This window comes from Akebia trifoliata, chromosome 4 (assembly GCF_017979445.1).
Source record: "Akebia trifoliata isolate Shusen 1 chromosome 4, ASM1797944v1, whole genome shotgun sequence".
NCBI lineage: Eukaryota > Viridiplantae > Streptophyta > Magnoliopsida > Ranunculales > Lardizabalaceae > Akebia > Akebia trifoliata.
The window spans coordinates 33,738,108-33,761,608 of NC_141378.1; the positions used below are offsets into that span (position 1 = coordinate 33,738,108).

General features: G+C 35.1%; 1 protein-coding gene across 2 annotated transcripts in view; it reads left to right on the forward strand.

The window, feature by feature from the left end:
* Window positions 1–2,908: 2,908 nt before the first annotated feature.
* The window catches only part of LOC147404770 (serine/threonine-protein kinase STY46-like), a 58,881-nt gene continuing 38,288 nt past the window's right edge, over window positions 2,909–23,501 (forward strand). The window contains exons 1-5 of one of the 2 annotated variants that reach the window (XM_086440845.1): window positions 2,909–3,379; window positions 3,691–3,805; window positions 7,213–7,310; window positions 8,200–8,316; window positions 21,555–21,609. In XM_086440845.1, the coding sequence (XP_086296971.1) occupies window positions 3,186–3,379; window positions 3,691–3,805; window positions 7,213–7,310; window positions 8,200–8,316; window positions 21,555–21,609 (579 nt within the window). In that variant the 5' untranslated portion in view covers window positions 2,909–3,185. The remainder of the gene's footprint in view (window positions 3,380–3,690; window positions 3,806–7,212; window positions 7,311–8,199; window positions 8,317–21,554; window positions 21,610–23,501) is intronic. The other variant, XM_086440846.1, reaches the window with a different exon arrangement.

Genomic DNA, 23,501 nt, shown 5'->3' on the forward strand with positions numbered 1-23,501 from the left:
GTAACAAAATACTCTTAATTTTCTCTCAAAAATCAATTCAAGCTCTTCTACTTCTATGATAAATATTTTTAATCCATTCGACTTCATTTTTAATCCATCATTTTCAACCTCACCTTAATCTTAACTTGTTGTAAAAAAAAAAAATCCTTATTTTTCTACCTAAATATATATGTGTCTAACTAGCCTTACTAAGATAGCGAGGAAAAAAGGTATTTCTAAGTCTCATCCACCGTCAAAAGACCTTGAGATTTGTAAAACAAGTCATTGAAATTTGTATTGAATCTCAAGGTCTTATTTTACTCACATCGAGGACTTTTTGATGATAGATGAGATTTAGTAAGACCTTTTCCCTCACTATCTTAGTAAGGAAAAGGTCTCCATATATCATCATCTTGTCCTTCAGTTTTGAAGAAGTTTGAAGTAGGTAAAATCTTAAGGTTTGAAAATGAAAATAATATCTAAAGGCATATTTAATGGGTTGGGATCCATGGACTCCTAAAAATAACTCATGAAAAAAGCACATGATCCTAACCTTTTAAATACAAAATCTAATGATTGAGATTTATGAGTATCTTAATAACACAAATCTCAGAGATAATTATACTGAGGATAAATCTCTACTGTTAGATTTTTCATTTAAAGGACTGGGATCATGTGTTTTTTAAATTAGTCATTCTTAGGAGTTAAGAGATCTTGACCCTTATTTAATATGATGATCACTCTCATTGTGATTTGGATCATGTCATTGTTGGATGTCCAAATTTGTGCACATATGTATTTCCAACATTTGAGATTCCTCTTCAATATGGATGTAAGTCTTGATTGATTGCATTTTTGTACCTTTATAATCACACCAATCAAAATGATTTTTGTAATCTAGCTCCTCTAAGGATTTGGCCAAAAATTTCATCGATGTATTTTCTAGTGGACATAGGACTTTTATTTACAGTTTGTATAACCAAGTTTTTCTCATTTTTTTTGTGTGGATAAATACGATTGGTGGGGATAAAAAGAGGAAAGATGGCGTTTGACTAGCGAACGTTAAGGAGCCAACACGTTTGTCCTATGTAGCTTAAAAGTTTCAGATTGAGCTAATTTTTGGTGAGAATGATCTATATGGTAAGGAGATCATCCACACCAAAAATCAATCAAATCTGAAAGTTCTAATTCCATAAAAACTTGTTTACAAATTTTTGATAAAAAGTCGATGGCTCACAAATCTAAACCACTTTTGATAGACTTATAAGTTTCAGATTGAGCTGATTTTTTGTGAGGATGATATCCTCACCATAGAGATCATTCTCACCAAAATCAGCTCAATCCAAAACTTTTAAGCTACATGGGACAAACTTGTTGGCTCTATGTTGTCTCTCTAACATTGGGTGTCGTACCTGACCCAAAGAAGAAAGGTTATTGGATGTAGGTGAGGTGGAGATAGCATCATAGATATTATTAAAATAAAATTTATTTATTCCATCATATATGTAGTATTTTAGGATGAGTGCTTATAATATGACAAACTTTTGGGGAACGGACTTGACGCACGTTAGTGTGAAAGCACATAACTTAATAAAAAATAAAAAAGAGAAAAATAGAGTTTCTCTCTCCTGCCCATAGTGGAAAAAAGAAACTTTTAGATCTGATCACCTTGTGACATTCAAATCATGATCCCATGAAATGGGATTGTCGAGGATAAAACTATATGAACTTTAAAAATAAAATAAAATAAAATGTTATTTTTCACCCTTCGAATTTTATTTTTAAATGTGGGTGCCCGGTAGTCGTCCATTTTATATACCATGGATCAAGCTCGAAAAATATTTATTATTATATTTTTGAATATAATACTTTCATGAAATCTAGATGTCTGTGTTGTTGGATTGTTAATGTGGGCCAAACAATCATTTTTAAGATTTGAAATCTAAAAAAATAAATATGTGGGCAAAGAACGGTTGAGAGAGAAATTTTCTCTTTTTATTTTTCAATAAGTTATGTGCTTCCACGTCAGTGTGCGTCAAGTCTGTCCACCAAAAGTTCGTCATATTATCAACACTCTTTTAAGGTATATGCATAGGCCTACACATTTTGTTTATATTAGAAATACCTGTGATTCCAAATTGATTACAAGCCTTAAACCTTAGTCTATTATGAAACACTAATAAAAAATGACCTTAGTGCCCTTGTTTCCAAACCTCTAGCCAAAGTCCCTTGATTTTTCTTTTCCAAAGCCATCATCTTCATACAATTTTTTGCCCTAATTTTCCATCTCAAGGTTTTTTCACTTTCAACCTTCAATCAATCCTATGAAAAAAAAAGGATTTTTGGAAAGTAAAATCTAAATGGATTTTACTTTGATTTTTCTCCTTCAAATATTTAACTTTAGGATTCTATCTCATTCAACTAGCAAACCTAGAGAGCAAGATACAACTTTTGTATAGAAAGGGTTTTCCAAAGAGAAACCCTTTCCTTACTAAGATAGTGAAGAAGAAAGGCTTAAATCTCGAGATTTTAGTGTACATATCTCGAGATCTTTTTGATGGTGTATGAGATTTAGTAAGACAGCTTTTCCTCACTATGTTAGTAAGGTTAGTCAGACTCATTTTTAAAAAGGTTTTGAAGGTAATTAAATATTTACCCGATCCCGATATTGAAGAGCTTAAAAATAACTAGTTCTTGGGAGAAGATTTTCAAGGGTATTGAAGATGAGGGTATTTAGGTCATTGGATGAAAGTCTTTAAGAGGAGAACAATGTCATTTGAAAAGACGGAGAGAAATATTTACCATATTTACCAAAATGTATGGGAAATCAACTAAAATATAAAATAATATTTCCAAATAAGCAAAGTGGCTAAACATAGTTAAAAAAATCCACGTCGACATGGGCGGATGAGTGCGCAGTACGCCGTTAAACATTCCGCCAAACCAAAACTGAACAGAGAGAGAGAGAGAGAGAGAGAGAGAGAGTTGTTTCTCTCTCATGCAAAAGAAACTAAAACAAAACAAATTCTCAAATCTTCTCATTTTCTTTCTTAGGTTTCTGTACGAATCTTTTTCTTTTTCGCATTTTAATCATGAGAGATCATAAACTTTAGAGATACCTTCGGATCTCATAAAGAGAGATAGAGATAGTGAGGGAGTTTTCTCAATTTGATTCTGTGTTTGATTTTGTGATCTTGTGTTCTTTAATGACGATGGAAGATAACGAGAGTTGCAGTAGTAGAACTATGGATTCATCACCAACAAACCCTCGGCAACAAAGACAGAAGCTTGAGGTTTACAACGAGGTTCTTCGTCGACTCAAGGATTCTAATAACGAAGAGGCGAATCTTCCTAGTTTCGAAGATGAGCTTTGGACTCATTTTAATCGATTGCCTGCTAGGTATTCTAATCTCAACATTTCTTTTATTCCTTTTCGATTTTTAAGTGTTGTTTTAGTTGTATCAGTCGTGTTTTTTTGTTCGATCTTGATATTTGAATATGGAATTCGAGGGTTCAAATTTATGTTTAGTCTTTTTTGATTTATAAGGTGGTTGTATTATTTTTCATTTATGTTTTAATTTTTTCCCCCTATTTGGATTAGATTATAATGTTGTGAATTATGATATTTGATGGTATAAATTACTGCTTATTTATGTTTGTGGTTATTCAATGATTATGTTTTGTCGGTGGATTTGATTTACTGCATTGAAGATATGCGTTGGATGTCAATGCGGAGAGGGCAGAAGATGTTCTCAAACACAAGAGATTACTGCAAATGGCTCATGAGTCTGCTAATAGACCAGCAATTGAAGTCCGCCTTGTGCAGGTAAGAAAAAAACTTTTTGGAAAAAAATTATTAGATTCTCAATTATTGTCTTAGGGCCTCTGAATTAATTGTTTTCTAATATGTAGAAATTTATTTTCCAATATTATTCTGAAATTGAAAGTAGGAATCTCTGATTTCTTAATTTTTTTTTTCTTTCTCATTTTCCTGGGCGACCCATTAGTGGTCATATGTCCTTATGACTGATGTGATGCTATTTAGAGGTCAAGATGGTCTACAAAGGGAAAAAATGAAAATAAAAGTAATCGAAACTCTACCACCTGACACTATTAATAATGAGATCCCATCAAAGACAAAATTCTTAGAAACAGAACTTACATCTTTCAAAACTTCAATATCACTTGAACAAAAGGTCTTTGATCCATTCCTTCACGATGCGATGCTATTTTGAATGTTTTACATGCTTACTACACAGATTCTACTCCCAAATGGTCTGAGCTTCTCTTGCTTGATTAGTATTGGATGAGATTGAAATCAATACCTATGGTATTCTAGTACTTTTGCAAGAAGTGTGGATGTCACACCTAGGAATTTCAATAGCACATAAAATATTTCATTTGTATAAAATAAAACTTTTCAAGTTGTCAAAACACTCAAACTTAAGAAATATTTGAATCTCGGTCTCCTGAAATTTGAATCTGTATATTTTAGGTTTTTGCTGTTATAGTGGTTTTTATCCATAATAGGATGGGGCCCCACACATATGGGTATTAGTTTGGGTTGGGTCTTTTAGACAAGACGATTTTTAATTGGGCCTAATAATGCTATCCAAGGTAGGCCCGTTTAATATATATGTTGATTGTGCATAGGGCTACAACTTGGGCTGGTTATAGGGTAAATCCAGGCTCAACCCAAGTGGTAGAACCCTCAAAGTAGTAAATAAAATAACCTGCCTAGTCGATGCAGCTACTGCCTTATTGGATTCACTTGATTTGTTTTCAATAGGAAATTGAACTCCTAAAGATAATCCTTACACTTGGCATGATGTAGATTTAATTTCTTTTGGGAGTTGGGATAGTGTAATTCCTCATGATCCAAAAATACCACTAGCTCACGATGTAGTAAGTAATGTCACCGATGCCGAAGTGCTCGGATAAAAACATAATCCTAATACGAAATGACAAACGAACCAATATAAGGATATAGTACCTCAGTCATAATGCTCATGAATGTACTCGGTAGAGCTGCAACATTGGGCCTGAGCTCACTAACACAAACTCAACCCGAGCTTGATATTCTAAAATCGGGTTGAGATCGGGTTAGCCCGAGTTAGGTAAATTTTGGAGGGTGGGGCTCGTTGAACAACCCTAAATTCATTTTGATAATCAAATAAATTGTATATCTTAAAAGGAAATACAACATCGAAAACAAAATCACTAACAAATAAAATTGCATACAACATTCAAATCCATTATTGAGAGAATATTTAGACAAACCATACTAAACCAAAGCCCTCGTTAATAATATCCAATCGAACACAAGTCATGATAATGAGATGGAATTAAAAAGCTAAATAAAAGTATATAACTAGTGTTAAAAAACATTTATATATTAGTATATAGCATCGGGTTTGGGTTGAGTTGGGTTGCTTTGAGCCCTCAATTTGAATTGAGGTGGCTCAACTCATCTTTTACATAACTTTGCCCAACCTTGTCGGCCAAAAGGGTTGAGCCCAGGTTGAGTTCGGGCCAGTCTACCCAGGTTTCAACCCTACTACTTGGGGCATTAGAGAGTCCAAAAGGCTATACGAGACACTCATAAAAACCATCAGGGATCTTAAAATCTGTCTTCATTCGTCATCAAGGCTGATCTGTTTCTAGTGATATCACTCCTCAAGTCAAGTTTTGAAAAATTCGATGACTTGGACAAGATGTCCTCTAGTGGTGGTATAGAAAATCGGTATTTGATAGTTATCATGTTGATGACGTGACTGTCAACGCGCATCCACCAAGATCCATTCTTCTTTGGAGTAACTAGTGTTGGAACAACACTCAAACTCTTGCTCTCTCATACCAGCCCTTTCTGTCTGAATTCCTCTCCTTGTCTCCACATCTCCAATCGATTCATGGGTGACATACTATTAAGGTGCTTGATTTGGCAAGGATGCTCTAGGAACTAAGTCAATTACTTGTTGCATACTCTTCATAGGTGGTACTACCAACTAGGTAATTCAAGTAGGATCAACTACTCAATTTTCGCCAATAGTTGGACAATTTGAGGAGGCTGAGTATTGTTTCCCTCAACATCATCACTTTTTGGCTCACCCACCAGGGCATAAACTATCCTTATTTCTTTAATTCCTTTTCCAAATTGACGTGTAGTATGATGTTGCCCATAGAATTAGAGTTGGAGTTTTGCTTTTAGGGTGCTATGTAACTGATGTATCCCAATCAAATTAAAAGGAAAATCTTATAAAACTATTGTAAGATAGGCTATGCTTTATGGAGTTGAAAGTTGGCTGGTGATGAAACATTTTTATAGATTGAGAGTAGCAGAGATGAGGATGTTGAAATTGATGGTTGGGAAGGATTAAGGAAGATAAAATTATAAAATGAATGCATTCATCAAATGTAGAATTTTTTTTACTAAAGGGAAGCCAATTTTGATGGTTTTTTCATGTGCAATGAAGATCGATAATATCCCCAATTAGAAGGAACATGCAAGTTTAAGGTTCTAAAAGAGCGAAATGGAGACTAAAAAAGATATGGATTGAGGTAGTGATAGTGTGTATGAACACAAATGAATTACCAAACCACAGACAGTGTTAAATGATGGAATGAGATTCGTTCTGCTAACTCCAAATTTTTAGTGCAAGGCTTTGACAATAATGAGGATGACTTGATTAAAAAGTTCGCCATGAGGCATAAACTTCTTGTCTTGAGGCTTATGTCTCATGCTTTAGACCATTGAGGTGCTGAAACCCATGCCTCCCTGTTTAATAATGTTGGAAGCAATACCAATTTCAATAGTTTTGATCCTTAGCTAACTATATAAAGAAGCATACCGCTATTTCTAAACTACTTATATGCTTTGCGATGCTACCTATTCAACAAAATGGGATAAATTGTTTTATTTTTTCCGCTCAACCAAATATAATCCAACTTATGGATGCTAGTCTGACCTGATTGGTTATCTCAATTTGTTGCTTGAAATTTCTCTTCAACAAGACATTGAAGGTGTTTTACTTCATCTTTTTATGCCCTTAGTTAATAAACTGGATGATTATGTGAATGCTACACCTGATTCCATTTTTCCATGTTGTGTATCGTTTCCCAACTTTTAATGTTGAATGTTTAGAGAGGACTTTTTTCCTTCATTTTTCTTGTTATTTTGTTCATGTTGCGAGTGTTATATGTCTTAATATCTGTAACTTAAATATATTGTTGCAGGTTACTCCTATATCTGATGAAAATTCAATTGATTTTTTCCCTTCAAACTCTCCAAGTGAAGAAGATCCTCAAAGTTCAAAACACCCTACCAGAAAGAGGTATAGTTCGTTTTCTTCTTAGTTGTACATTGTCTATATTTTGTTTCGTGGTATTCAATTGTGGATCTAGTAGTAGCCAAGCTGAATCTACTTTTCCTTCTTAGAATGTATTAACTTTCAATATGCAAAGACAATTAGTTTATCCTAGGATAGTTTATGAATACATACCACATGTTAGTTGTTTCTTTATGTTTCCATTAAGAGATGGAAGAAAGATTGGAGGTAAAAGGTTCCATGGTAAGGTGGGGGAATTTTAAATGTCTTTTATAGTTGGAGGAATTGAAAGAAAGGCACCGTGTCGTGGGATGAAATGGACAATTGTGTTAAAGAACTTCTGAAACCATTCTTTAGATGTCAGAATGGGTCATGGTGGTCTGGTGAGGTCTAGAAGGCATTAGAGAAAAGAGGTCCTGGTAATATTTGTGATGATCGAGAGTGAGGAAAGCTTTGGAAATATGTAAGTGTTGAGGAGGAACAAATAAAGTAGTAAGTGATGCAAACTATAAGGCATGCTTGTACAATAGTTGGTAAAAAAGGATGGTGATGAAGATGTTTATAGAATTGCAAGAATGCGGAAGAGAAGTTGGAGAGTAAGAAGTAAGATGCATTAAGTGTGACAACCAAAGATTTAAAAGGAAGAGTGAAATATGGAAAGATGGGAGGGGCTCTTTTCAGAAATTACTAATTGAAGACTACATGGGGTCTTTAATACTAAAAGGAGATGCTAATCATAGGTGATATGTAAATTCTTGTATAATTAGGGTTATTGAAGTGAAAAAAAAAAGCTTTGTCATAGGTGAAGACACACTCTTTTTCTTTTTTTATATATAATTGTAACTTTCATGGATTTTGTTGTTGGGATTTTTATCTTCTCATTAATTCCCAGCAGTCATCCACCACCTGCCTTCGGATCATCACCTAATCTTGACACCCTTGCACTTGAAGCCAACAAATCATATGTTCAAGATGGAGATAGCTCTGCGAATGAGAGTCCACAATCATCTCGGTAAATCTTGTCCAAAATTTAAGCTCATACTAGTATATATATATTTTAATTTCTCTCTTCCCTCTCTTATCCATTTTACTACAATACTTCAGTGTGCTTTTTAGTTGGTTGCATTATCTTTGGAATAAGTTAGTGATATGCTTGATATATTGTATCTTTTTCTAATATTTTTAATCTTATTACATCTTCAATGCTCATGGTACTAAGAGATGGATAGATCATGCATGGATGATATAGAAGTAAATGTTGATGCACTTCGACTGAAATTGACAGAATTTCTTGCTCTCAACTAATGTCACACCACCATTGGATTTTCAAAAATGCAATATTTTTGGAAACATATCTGAATATTTGGGAAATTTTACTTATTAGGGTTAGTTTTTCATTTAAGTCGAAATAAAAAAATTTAAATACTTCGATGGAAATGTATCAGTCATGTCAACCAAACCATAGATTATTTTTGGATGGGTAAGCTGGACTTGAACTCATCACTTCAAAGTTAACCGAACCATAGATTTTACACTTAAATGTGTAGAAACCCATTATTTTTTAATCCCCACATCATTTTTATTGCATCAATAAGTAGAAAAACCTCTTCTGTGTAATTTTTGAAGATGAAAGCATGCAAGGTAAGAAATAGGTTTTTTTCCCTTGTTTAAAGGTTATCATATAATCCATCCATACATTTTTTTAATGCAGATCCATTGTGGATTAAAGTTGTAGGGATGTAAATGCAGTATATCTATAAATCTATGACGCACTAACAAATGATCTAGAGCTACATTTCTTTTTGTGTAGAATTGTAGGGTGAACATTTTAGAAAATTGTGGAAAACCAGTTGTTTTCCAGTCTAACATACCATGTTTGTGCTTGAATAATTATATGTTTTGAACCCTAGCTCAATTTATGACTTAAATCAAATTAATTTTGTGAAAATATTTTTTAATTTCGTACGAAAATAGTTTAAATCAGATTATTTTATTTTTTATTATTAGATTTTTTTGATAGTGAAAAGATTATATATTATTAGATCAGAATTACAATTAGTACTCAACAGTGATTAAAAATGATTACTGGTTGGTCAATTACTTATATATATATTTGTAAAAGGCTGCTTAATTATCACCTCACTAAGGGTAAACTAAGCGTGCTCTTGATATGGGTTAATCACAAAGATGAATTTGTTCCATCGTCTGAACTGTTTTACAAGCAGAAGAAAAGCAATTGTTGTTTATCAGCACAAATGTATAGAAACTCTGAAATGATTATAAGTCTAGAGAATGTTATTCTGTGAACCAAACAAAGGCATACCTGGAGCGGATTCTCAGAGGTTTTGGGGAAGATGACTGATCTTCAGTTGAGATTTTTTGTTTTATTTATGATAAGGATAGGTTCACACTCAGATTCAGGTTTTTGCTTAAAAATTGAATTGAAATCTTTCATTTTCAAAAAAGTTTGGCTGCAATACCTTCGAGTTTTATTAATCGAAGTGAAGAGCAGAAAAGATAGAATTAGACTACTAACTACTATTTTCCAATAGGCAAAGGCAATAGGATGAGATTCTGGGAGGACTGGTGGTGTGGTGTCTCTGCCCTGTGCCATCAATGCCCAAGGCTCTATGATCTTTCCTCTAAAAAAGGAAAGCTGTGCAATGCCTACTTGAACTTAGAGAGAATGGAGCTTGTGTGGGATCTGGGTTTCAGGAGGGACTTCAATGATTGGGAACTTCAAGATTTGACAAACTTGATGGCTCACCTTGATTAGGCTCAATGGACATTTGTGGATGATGACAGAAGGGAGTGGACTCGTACGAGAAGTAATATATTCACTGTAAAGTCTTTTGCTTTTGGATTGCACACTTCCCATATTTCTTTCAATCATTTCCCCACACCATTCATTTAGGGTTCAAAGGTTCCCTCCAATGTGCGTTTTTCTGCTTGGTTAGTGGTGCTCAAGAAATTACCTACTCTTGATAATTTAATTTGAAAGGGTTTTGTGACTCCAAACTTTGCTTTCTTTGCAACTTGAATGGCGAATCAGTGGATCACATTTTAATTTATTATAAAGTATCTTCTCTTGTGTGGTCTCATTTCTTTGGCCTTTCCAAGATTTCTTGGTTATTTTCTAATTTGACTCTCTCTTCTCCAAAGTTGGGATTTGTCTATGGCTGCGAGGAGAAGGAAAATTCTTCCTTTTGCCACTGCTTGGGGGTTATGGTTCGAGAGAAATAAGAGGATCTTCAAAGGCTTGAAAACATCTTCCCAGGAGCTTATTCTCAACATCTTAGGTTTCATGTTCTTTTGGTGTAAGTTGTGATCTGATTTTAAAGGCGTGTTCTTTGAAGATTTTGTTTTTAAATGGGACACCTTGTGTAATAGTTAGTGTGTGCTTGCTTTGTGGCTGGTCATCTCGATCGCCTTAGCCTTCTTTGTATCCTTTCTCTTCTTAATAAATTTTTACTTATAAAAAAATATTACTTGTATTTTTTTGCTAGGCATTAATTACATATATATGATTTATTTCATAGCTGAAAATCTTAATTACTTATATAGTTTTTTTGTTAGGCATTAGTTACTTATATATGATTTATTTTCATAGTTAAAAAATAATAATAAACATTGTGTAGACACCCCAAAATTTGCAACACATTATCATAATGCTTGATGAAGCAGCAGAAATCCCAAAGATCAGCAATCCTGAGGAATCTAGGAGGAGAATCAAGAATTTCAGAAGCTGAAAAAGTTTTCAAGAATTCGGGAAATCAAGAATTAGACCTTAAAATCAGAAGTATTTCAAAAAATGGACCTTAAGAAGCCAAAGATGTCATATGACCTAAGTTAATGCAAGTGAGTAAAAAATTCAGCATTGTTCAAATATTGAAATTCTGTCATGTCAGGGGTGATTTAACCACCACCAGCATGCCCTTGATGGCATTTTAGGTGAGTGTTCAGGGTATGACTGAGATCAAACTTCAAAGTCGGTCTTAACAAAGACCCAGATTGAAATTCGGTTGTGCATAAAGTGTACAAGAAAAACCTCCCCGCTTGAGTGTTCTCTTCAATTCAAATGGGGCCATATAAGAGGCCCTCCCCTCATTGTTACTCACTTGAAAATCCCCCTTTTGCCCTTGGAGTGAACCTAAGAGCTTCCCCACCCTCCAAAATCTTGAATATAGCTTTTTGAAGCCTTCTATTCTCCCAACTTCCCAAACCCTGATGCTGAAGCCATGCCAGAATCTTGAGTCCCCTAAACTTGGCATGTCAATGGATACCAATCAAATCAGATATGCCTATATCCGAATTCAAATCCGATATATATATATATATATATATATATATATATATATATATATATATTTTTTTTTTTTTCAATTTTCGAATTCAAATCAGGAATCCTGCGGATATTCAAAATCAATATCCGAATCGAATCCGATTAACTTATCGGATATTCGAAAATATCCGATTCAAACTCAAATTATACAAAACCCTTGTTTTTCAAAAATCCTAAAAAATTAACAAAATAAATTTTTGATTAATAAAAAAAGCCTGAACCTACTGGTGGAAGGAAAACCCTAATTTTTTTTTATCAAACCTAGTCATCTTCAGCTCTTGATTTTCATCTTCAAACCCATTCATCTTAAACTTGTACCAAAACCCCTCTTATTCAACTTGTATGAAAAATAAATCTTAATTTTCCCCCCAAACCATTCATCTTCAACCTATCAAGCAAAAGCAACAAACCCACATCCTTATTCTTCGATCAATGTTAAAAAACCATTATTTTTTTTTCCAAACACATTCATCTCAATTCTCAGACCCATGATCCTTCATTTTAGACTTTCAGATTGTATTTACCTCAATTTTTAAACCTTAGGGAAAGATAGGATTTTGGGGAAGCACTTTAAAACGATGGATTTTGGAGTAAAAAAATTGAGGATTTTTTTCTTGATGTTGGAGATGTGAGAGAGGGGGAGATAGAGGAACTTATCTGCAATGGGCGTTCGCCGGAGAGCCATGGTGATTCTAGTTCGCAAGCAAACCCAAAGTCTCATGAATTTGGAGTGAAGATAGATTGAATGTGTACAATACATCAAAGAAAAGTGTAAAATACATTAAAGAAAAGTATTTTACTATCTATATAATATTTATTTGTTTATTTTTCAATTGGATTGAATGTATCAATATTTGAATCCATATACGAAATACATGCAAATGTTAAATAAATATCTGAATTTGAATTTTTGACTATCCATTGACAGGCCTACTCTAAACCCCGAATCACTGAAGTTCTGCCAAAATCCTAGTTCCTGAAGTCCCCCGAAACCTTGAAGTATCGTGACCCTACCAAGACTTGATCCCCAAAGTCTCAGAAGTACTGCAGTTCTACCTAAATCCCTATCCTCGAATCCTTAAATTCCCTAAAAGGACACAAAAGCGTCAAAACTTTGTTGGAATCCCACTAAGATTTACGACCTCTAGATTCTTGGCTCACTAATACTTTGCTATCGAGTCCCCAAGAAACTTCTGAGACGTCAGAATTCAACCAAAATCTCCCCAGAACTTACAAGTAGAAACACCATACTCCAAAAAACTATGCAATTATATAATTTGTTTTGAAATCTATTCTAAATGTATAATAGAGCCATATTCAAAAGCCCTTTAATGAATTATATACTAAAACATCTCCTCGTACCTTGGGTACTTGGAAAGAGCGGAGGAAACTTCTTAGTTGGGGACCATATAAATGCTAGATTCCCACTTTTTCATGGTTTGATTATGTAGATATATTTTCTAGTATCTCTTGAACATCCAAAATTTATAATTTTAGATTAGCCTTGTGTACAAGCACACATATCATTTGCTCACATCCTGGGAGATACATTCGAACAAAACCAAGCTTTGTCAAGTGAAGACCTAAATCCATCTAGCTCCGAAAATACAATTCAAATCAGTCTAATTTCATGAGGAAAGGAGATCAATTTAGAAATCAGAAATAACACAAAGGCAACCATCACACCTTCCCCTTTTTCAATCGAACCACCTTACCTAGTATTTGAACCGCAACCTTGATAAGAGAATCCTTCTTTTTGGATTACCACTCACACCCATTTCAAATCCAATGAAAGGTGACTCTAAAAAAGGTTGGCCGTAGATGAAAATCCACGCATCTACTCATTGAAACTAAAAGGTAAAGGAAACAATTAGAAAATTCATACCATAACAATACATGCATATATACATATATATATATATATATGGGAAATGTTCAGCAACAAACATTTTGGCAAAACATTTTTCAAAACATGGGTTAGAGGTTTTGGAATGGGCTGATTTTTGGTGAGGATGATCTCCTCACCGTAGAGATCATCCTCACAAAAAATCAGCCCATTCCAAAACCTCTAACCCATGTTTTGAAAAATGTTTTGCCAAAATGTTTGTCAAAATGTTTGTTGCTGAACGGGACCCTATATATATATATATATATATATGTATTACATCTTATAATTCTTGATAGCTGGTTCCTATATCATGGAAAGGTTCGATATGCAAAATTTGAATTAAACTATGTGATATGCATGTAATTCTTATTTTTGAATAATATATACCAAGAGAATGATAGAATATTGAAATAGAAACTTGTAGCTGTATTTTGTTGTTAACTAGAAAAGTGGGATCTTCAATCTCATTTGAATTAACGATGCCAAAAGCTGATAAGAAGCCAATCACAGAAAAAAAGCCCCTCTCCGGACGCAAGCTCTGAAAGCAAAGATAGCCTTAAAGAAGGGATTTGCTTCTACTAATACTAATTAGAAGAGAAGTAAGAAATGGACTTGAAATTTATTTCAAAGTACTTATAGGCTTCGAAAGTACTGTGATTTTTGAATATATGTTTTTCTTTGGTTTAGAGATTCGATAGGAAAAAAGATGAATGTGAAGAATGATTTCCAACTTTGGCCATTTATCTTTTTCCTACAAGTTATACAATTAAACAATTGGGATTGATCAAGATGTTGAAATAACGGTTTTTTTTATTTTTTATTTTTTATTTTTAAGTTGGCAATCCAACATCACAACCTTAAGCGAATGAATTACTGCGATGTGAGGTCAATGTCTCTCCTTCTTCGTCTTTAGAAAGTTGAAAAAAATGTTGTTACTGAACTTCAATCTTTTGTTCGGAGAAGGGCACTTCTTAGAAATCGGTTACCGGCCTCTCCCCCCCCGAGGAGGACACATAACTCCGGTTTGCCAAGCTAGTACACTTAGCCTATCCCTTCATCCACTCTGTTTCCTTAAGTGAGCTAACCCAATACTAATTCAATTGTTGGAACTAACTCAACTGATGAAGAAACAAAAATAACATTATTAATGGAAGAAACTGAATCTTCATCATTGGTTCTGATTATTCAACATAGTCAACTAAACATGCACTTATTTGATATCCATTTCGGAGATCAATGAAATGAAGAAACTTTGATGGAATCTAAGTATCAATTCTCTCCCATGTATAGAAAAAGATTTCTTAAACCACAAAAACCTGGGAAGTTGAGACCAATTAGGGTACCTTATCCGAAAGACCGAGTCTTCATGGATGCTATCTCCCAAGTTCTAAATAAATTATTTGCTAACAATGAAGGAAAATCATCTTCCAATATTGCGTGGAATAAATGTTAAATGTAATTAATGAGCTCAAAGGCTACCCTTTGTGATGCATACCAAAGTAGTTGGCCTTCTAAATCTTAATCGAGTCATTTGGAACCATGATGAACACTTGCCAGGAATAAGGTCCAAGTTTTCAAATCCCACAGTGCCTAGAATTTCATTAACTTTGTACTCAAATATCCAATTGAGAAGCCGATACACATTATAAAGCTTGTTTCAAGAACAACATAGCTATCTCATGACTTATATGAAAATTATGATGTTTGTAGTGTTAAAACTATGTAAAAAGTTTGATATGATAGAAGTGATGAAAATTGGGGTATTTGAGTCATTATTAGGAAATATGTCATTTTATATGAATGGTTAGGATTTTGGCTATGGATACAAAGTAGAAAGTAACTGTGGGAGAAAATAATTTCGGGAGAAAGTACTTTCTGAAAAGTAGAAAGTAATTTCTTTTTTACTTTTTCAAAAAGTTTAGATTTTTTTACTTTTAAAAGTGACTTTTTGTTAAAGTTAACCCAAAAAACCTTTTTAACTTTTCAACTTTTAAATGTAAAAATATTAATTTTTAAAGTGTATCCAAACGGGTTCTTAAGGTTTGTAGGTTGGTTAAGGGTTTATTTTTTGTAAATAGATATTATGAGAATACGTAACATAAACTTTTAATTATTGAATGAATTTTGCCTTTTTTCTTTAATCTGGTTTCTTGTGAACGTTTGGAATTGCTTGGATTAGTATCCTGAAAGAAGTTTTTCCCAGCTTTTTCTTTAAGAAATCTTTTCTTTGAAGGTGATTGAAGTTTCATTTCTTACTTGCTTACCATTTTTCCTGCTGGTTGCATATCTTTAGAAATTGTTGAATAACTCTATTTTATTAGTTTTTTTTTGTCTTTTGTCCTTTTTAGTCTTTTTTCACTTATTAGACTATGTAATCACCTTTAAAGCTTAATTAGGGCTTTGTAATTAATTTAATTTTAAGAGTTCTTTCAATTGAACTTGGTATCAGAGCCTACCTCCATCACCCCCCTCCTTGTTACAAACCCTATCGTCTCCCTCTTCTCTTAAATCCATCTTTAACACCTCTCGTCTTAGGTTAAAACATCACCGCTATGAGGGTTTTATCGCATCATGCGATAGGGTCGTTATAATACATTGAAGCCTTACAGCAACAACATAGTTGTTGTTAGGCTAAACGATGGCCCTTGGACTATCCACATAGACTTGCGGCAACATCTCCTTGGCTGTTTGCTAAAAAAATTGAGGAAGGCGCTGTGTTTTTTAATACTTACGTGACCTGCGATCACAAGCTGCTGTTTGGGGGTTGCGATCATAGCAAGAGTGTTGTTTGGGGGCTACGATCACAGCAATTGTGGTGTTTGGGGACTGTGCTCACAACAGTGTTGTTTTTTGAAGGTTACAACAACAAGTTGCTGTTTGAAGCTTACAGTAGCGGCAGAACTGCTCCTTGGTGCCCTACGATTGAGTTAATGATTGCTCTAGTCACCTACAACACTGTTTGATCACCTTCCACGCCTCTACGACCGTGTATTGCTACCTTTAGGGTACTACGATCAATTTCTTATTTGAACTCTCTTCAAACTAAAGCACATTGACTTTTTGATGGCCTTCGAGACGTGTTTTTCCTCGATCACTAGTAATAGTGATGGATTGGGTGGTCTTCCCTCTCATTCAACTAACTTTCCAAGCATCCAAATGACCACCTTGAAATTAGATGGCTCTAATTATCTTCTTTGGGCACGATCGGTTGAAATGTTTATTGGTAGAAAAGGAAATACCGGTTACCTCATAAGGGTGGACAAACAACCTGTATCGATTAATATTACTTATCCCAAATAGTTTTCTAATGACTCTGTGGTCCGTTTTTAACTGGTTACATCTATGCAACCACACATTGCAGTTGGCTTTATGTTTTCCAAGACCGGAAACCAGATATGGGATTCTGCAAAGAGTATCTACCTGCAACGTCAAAACAATGTCCAGATCTTTAACTTAGAGCGTGAGATTTCCCGCATTTCGCAAGGTGACTCTTCAGTCACCACTTATATATCATAGCTACGTGCTTGATGGGAAGAGTTGACTTTTTTATTTCTCGTCCTATGCTTGGAAAGACCCTCTTGATGAGGCATTATATGTGTCAATTTTGGATAAGAATCGAGTCTTTAAGTTTCTAACCGGTCTCCGGGATGAGTTTGAGTATACGAGAGTTCATTTATTGGGTATGGATCCCTTTCTGTCCTTACAAACTGCGTATTTTTATATCTTGGCTGATGAGAGTCGTCGTATAACTGTCCTACCCCTCTTCTGGAGACTATTCTGCTATGCTTGCTCGCATACCTTCTCCATAACCTTCTAGTAGATCTCTGCCTATACGTCAGCGACATAAGTGTGATCATTGTGGAAAGGTGGGTCACGTGAAGGCCCGTTGCTATAAGCATCATGGTCGTCTTAATCAGTAATGTCAACTGTCTCAACGATCCTCAGCTCATGTAGTCTTTTAGTCGACTACTGATCAGGCACTCCTTTTAGCTACTACCTCCTCCTTGAATTCTGTATCTATGTCTCAGGCCGAGCTTGACAAGTTCAGGCAATTCTTTAATAAGATGGTGACTTCATCTCAGTCGGTCTCTACTTTCGCTCGCTTAGGTACCTTTGCATCTGCACACTGTTTCCACCACTTCTTCACCATGGATCATTGATTCTGGTGTCTTAGATAACGTGACCGGTACATCCTCCCTATTCGAAAAGGACGATTGGCACTGGACATGAACTAAATGGCTTGTATCTCTTGGACGCACCTATTTTACCTAACTTTCATTCTATTTCTTAGCTTAGTAGCAGTAGTCGGTCTAATAAGACACTTGTAATGTGTTGACACTTACTCATAGGCCATATTTCCTTTGAATATTTGAAACATATGTTCATTGCTTTATTTAATAATACCAATTCACTTGTTTTTTCTCGTGAAACTTGTCAATTAGCTAAACCTTTTCGTTCTTATTATCCTATTAGTATGAATACTATTGCATTTGCTCTGTTTGACCTACTTCACTTTGATGTGTGAGGTCCTTCCCTCGTCACATCCACTCTTGGTTTTTACTTTTTTGTCCTGTTCATCAATGACCACATTCGTATCACTTGTGTTTATTTTATGAAACACAAGAGTGAAGTATATGGGATTTTCAAACAATTTTTTGCTATGGTTCATGCCTAGTTTGGTCGTACCGTCAAGACTTTCCGTTTTGATCATGGTACCGAATACACCTATAGTAAGGTATTGAAGCTTTGTTTAGAGTCTGGCATTGGACATTTGAACATCAAATGTCCAATGTTAAGACTCCACAATAGAATTGTCAATTAGAAAGGAAAAAATTGTCATATTCTGGAATTAGCCGGTGCCCTCTCTATTGGCATGAGCGTACCACAATCTTATTGGGTCGATGCAGTTCTTACTGTTGTTTACTTTATTAATCGGACCCCTTCCCAGGTTCTTCAATTTGCCACTCCCTTCCTTCAGTTCTATCCGGATCGTCCCTTGTTTCCACTTCTTTTGCGTATGTTTAGGTGTGTCTGCTTTGTTCAAATTCTTGACCAAACTCGCATTAAACTTAACTCTAAGGCCGTAAAATGTATTTTTTTGTGTTATCCTTCTACCCAGAAAGGATACCACTATTATTATCCTCCCTCTCGAAGGTGTTTCATTTCTCGGGATGTCTCATTCTTTGAACTTACCCCATACTACATTGGGTTAGTTGGCATTTAGCCTGAGTGGTTTCTTCTAGATTCCCTTGATGATGAACCTTCTCCCTTGTTATTTCATCTTCCCATGTCCGTTTTTCCTTCTCCATCTCCTGTCAATTCGTCACCTCATTGATTGCAGGTTTACTCTCGGCAGCCACGCAATACTACCATCACTTCTATGCCAGACCAGCTCGCTCCTCGCCTTTAGCTCCGCCTCGTACTGTCCCTTGTAATGATCGTCCTACCGCAACTCGCAAGGGTAAGCGCACTTGTACTTATCCCATTTCTAATTATGTATTTGATTTCGCTTTCTCACCTGCCTATCAGAGTTTTCTTACTTCTGTTGCATGCTATTGCTCATCTTAAGTGGCGAGCAGTTATCATTGATGAATTGAATGCTGTTAAAAAAACTTAAACTTGGTAACTAGTTTCTTTTTCGACTAGGAGGAAGGCTGTAGGATGCCGTTGGGTGTTCGCCATTAAGCATAATCCTAATGGTTCTATTGTTCGTTATAAGGCCCGTCTGATGGCCAAAGGTTATGCTTAAATTTATGGGATTGATTACCAGGAGACATTTACTCTTGTTGCCAAGATGACCGCCATTCGAGTTCTCTTTTCTGTTGTTCCTATTAGAGGGTAGCCCGTCTTTCTATTAGATGTCAATAATGCATTTCTTAATGGTGATTTTTAGGAAGAAGTCTATATGGTCCAACCTCTTGGTTTTCTTGCAGCTGCTTCTTCTGGACATGTCTATCGTCTTCACCGTTTTCTCTATGGACTGAAGTAGTCACCTCGTGCATAGTCTGAGCACTTTACTAAGGCAATGCATCAGTTTAGTTTCCATTAGAGTTCTGCTGATCATACCCTTTCTTGCGTCATGCCATGGCCAAACTATTGTTTTGATTGTTTATGTGGATGATATTTTCCTTATTGGAGATGATTGTGCCGACATTACAGAGGTAAAACTTTATTTCGGACGTCAATTTGAGATTAAGGACCTTGGGCATCTTCGCTATTTTTTGGGCATTGAGGTTGTGGTCTTACTCTGGTATCTTTATCTCTCAGCGTAAATATGTCCTTGATGTACTTAGTGACTCTAGTCAGTTTGGTTCTCGTCCCGTTGATACTCCTATTGAGCAGAATCATAGGTTGGCTGATTCTGAGGGAGAGTGGTTGGCGGATATTGGCTAGTGTCAGCGTCTTGTGGGAAAATTGATCTACTTGTATATGACTTGTCTCAACATTGCTTATGCTGTTAGTGTTGTAAGTCAGTTTATACACTCTCCTCGCACATCTCATCTTACTGTTGTCTATTGTATTCAGGGATATCCTAGTCGAGGTATTTTGTTCAGTAATCATAGTCATCTTTGTATTAAGGCATGAATTGATGTAGATTATGCTGGTTCAGTGACTGATAGATGGTCCACTTCTGGGTATTGAATTAAAGTAGGTGGCAACTTGGTAACTTGGCGTAATAAGAAGCATGATGTGGTTTCTTGGTCCAGTGCTGAGTTAGAGTACAGAGCTATGGCACTTGGAGTGAGTGAGTTGTTGTGGCTCAAGACCTTACTAGCTAATTTGTGTCTTCCCGTGACAATCCCATTTTCACTATATTGTGATATAAATGAACTATTAACATAATGGTAAATCCGGTTCAGCATGATAGAATGAAGTATATCGAAGTTAATCGACATTTCATTAGAGAGAAGATTGTTTTTGGGCAGATTTGTACTCCCTTTGTTTGTACATTTCAACAATTTGCCAATATTCTTACTAAAGGTGTTAACAAAAACGCTTTTGAAGGTGTCTTGTCCAAGTTGGGCGTTGCTGATATCCATGCACTAACTTGAGGGGGAGTGTTGAATAATTTTATTTTATTAGTTTTTTATGTCTTTCGTCCTTTTTATTCTTTTCCACTTATTAGACTATGTAATCACCATTAAAGACTAATTAGGATTTTGTAATTAATTTAATTTTAAGAGTTCTCTTAATTGAACTGCAACCTTGGGGGGACATTTTTAGTATCTTTGAGGATAGGGAGCAGCCTACGCTAGAATCTTGATTACTTCATTTATGGGTTTATTGTATCTCTGGGGAAATTTTTGCAAGAACTCCAGAGAGTGTTTTCTAAGGATTTTATGGTTAGATGGGATTGGGTTTGTAATTTGTCTTCCTTATAATTTGCTCCCCATTTTGGGGTTTCTTGTTTGGGACAGTCACCTCTACCTCTCTCCTTCTAGTTTCCTTTAGTAATATTTCCCTTTACTTATCTAATTTTTTTTTGTAGTAGTTTAAGTGGAAATTTTTTACCTGATAATCTTTTTATTCTCCTGCATTTTACATTAATGGTTTAGTGGTTATGAGCTTGTAGGTTGCATTTTTCCATGTTTCATTCCTCACCTTGTGCCCACAACAAATGCCTTATCCTAAAGAATTTCATGAAACCAATTTATTTGAGTTTATTCTTATTGCTGTTTTCTTGATGGATTATTGGTTTACATATCCTTCTTTTTTCATGCCTTTTCTGTTACCAGTTCAACATTATCTTCTTATTATCATTTATTTTTCATCCTAGTAGATTCATTTCTTCTTTCTTTGTGTATAAGAAGTTCTCCCATTCACCGCTTTCATTTACTCTCATGAAGGTATTGCTAGAATACCTGGATTGACAAGAAACTGCTTTAATTCCATTTCACAAATATTTTTGCAAGGGTGTTTAAGAAAGTGTTACTACTATTAATTGCTAAAATTTTAGTTAATTTATGATCTAAATATTCATACTGACATTCATGTCTCGATATCATTGGTAATCATCCAGGCCCATGCATGAAATAACCTTTTCAATGGAGGACAAGCCAAAACTGCTGAGTCAGGTAATTGATTGGTTTGCTTACTCTAGTATATGACGTCAACTATTCCCATTTTTGAATGATATTGTGGATAAAATTGTGACAAAGACTTCTTCTAGATTCTATTCTTCCACCAAAGGTTGGCTCTGTTTTGGTATTCATATTCAGTGTCACAAGCAGTTTCCAGGATATAGGAACTCTTGTTTTAATCAGAACAAATCCATTTCATAAACAATATGTGCTGCAGGGCTCTTGTATGGCTGGTAGTATTCATTTCTTTTGACTTCATATACATACTGGTGCAATGTAATCTCTGTGAATACTGATGATAAGTGCTCACAATAAGTAGCTTAAAAGTGATGGTTAATCTATGCATGATGCATGGGGAGTGCTCTCTGTGTCGTGGTTCGGTGCTATTTACCCGACTTTCCTATTGTCTCTCCCTTCCTTGACAAGTGAAAACTGGAGGTTGAGCCATAATACATTTTTTTTTCCTTGAAGATTGCAAATATAATTTCGTTCTACACAATGGACCATGCATTTAGGGAAGTGGTATGGGGGTCCAGTTTATATACAATTTTTTGGGAAAAATACAAATTTATTGATAAGAGGACAAGAAGTCCTCAAGAAAAGTATAAGAAGGAAGCAAAAACAAAATGCAACTACTCCCTGATAACACTTTCCCATCTAAATTCAAAGTCTTCAAAAAACAATCCCCTACACTTAATGAATTGCTTGCACCAATGAAACAACCAATCAAGAATGCTGAAGACGATCTCTCAAAAGGTGCTTTCCTTCCCATCGAACGTGCGCATGTTTATATACAGGAACTGATTATGAATGATTGCCTTTGAAATAGTCAATCATCGATGAATGTTGATATCTTCTTACATTTATTCATTGTAGTCCCTTCCATCCCTTCCAATTATGAAACAGTTTCTTATTCTGGGATAATGGATGATTCTATTCTTTCACATGTTTGAATCTGCTAACCCCATGAATGTTTGACCAATCCCCAAGTGAACCTACATCCCAATAATCATTGTGCTTTGTGATTCATAGTTCAGTTATGAGGGTTCTTCATCATGATCTTGGACTCAATGCTTTTGACTCTTGGAATCCATGTGTCTGTTCGTGAAACCCTCCACAAGAAAATGCTTAAGTTAAATGTCCACAAGTGACTAATCAAACTCATTTTTTTCATGGTAGTTTTTCGTCATTATCTTGGACCCACTGCTTTTGACTCATGGATTCCATGGGTCTGTTCATGAAAACCCGGACAAGAAAATGCACAAGTCCAATGTCTACGAATTTACTAATCAGGCTGATTTTTGAGCCATTGCGTCACCAAGGGATGAGCCTAGGCAACACATGGAACCAAATCATGACATACATAATGAAGCTTCACATATTGCACGTGGACCCTTATTTTCTGTTTGTCTATGTTGTTTCCCTATTAGGTTTATAAATTGCATGTCATAAAAACATTAGAGTTCTTCAAAACCCTTGTTTTACAGCCTTTTCCCGTTTGAACCTATGAATCTAAAATGGAATTTAGTAGTTTTGTTACAATTTTTTTTTGTTTTCTGGATCGCTATATGTATTAATGCATGGTGCTTAGTGGAGGCATATTATTTAAACCCAAATGTGGATCACTATCTTTATTAACATATGGTACTCAGTAGGGCCATATCATTTCAACGCATGTTTTTCTTAGACTTTCTTACTCGGAGTTAGCATTGATTGCTACTAGTTATCTGAAGGTATGCCTGTCAACTTTTCAATTGCACCGTGGATTCACCAGTGCAACATGGTCACCATCATCATTGAAACCTTATCCCAAAATTTGGGGTTCGCTATGAACGAATCCTATTCCTCCACTCAATTCTATCTAAAGCCATGTAGTTATTGCAATT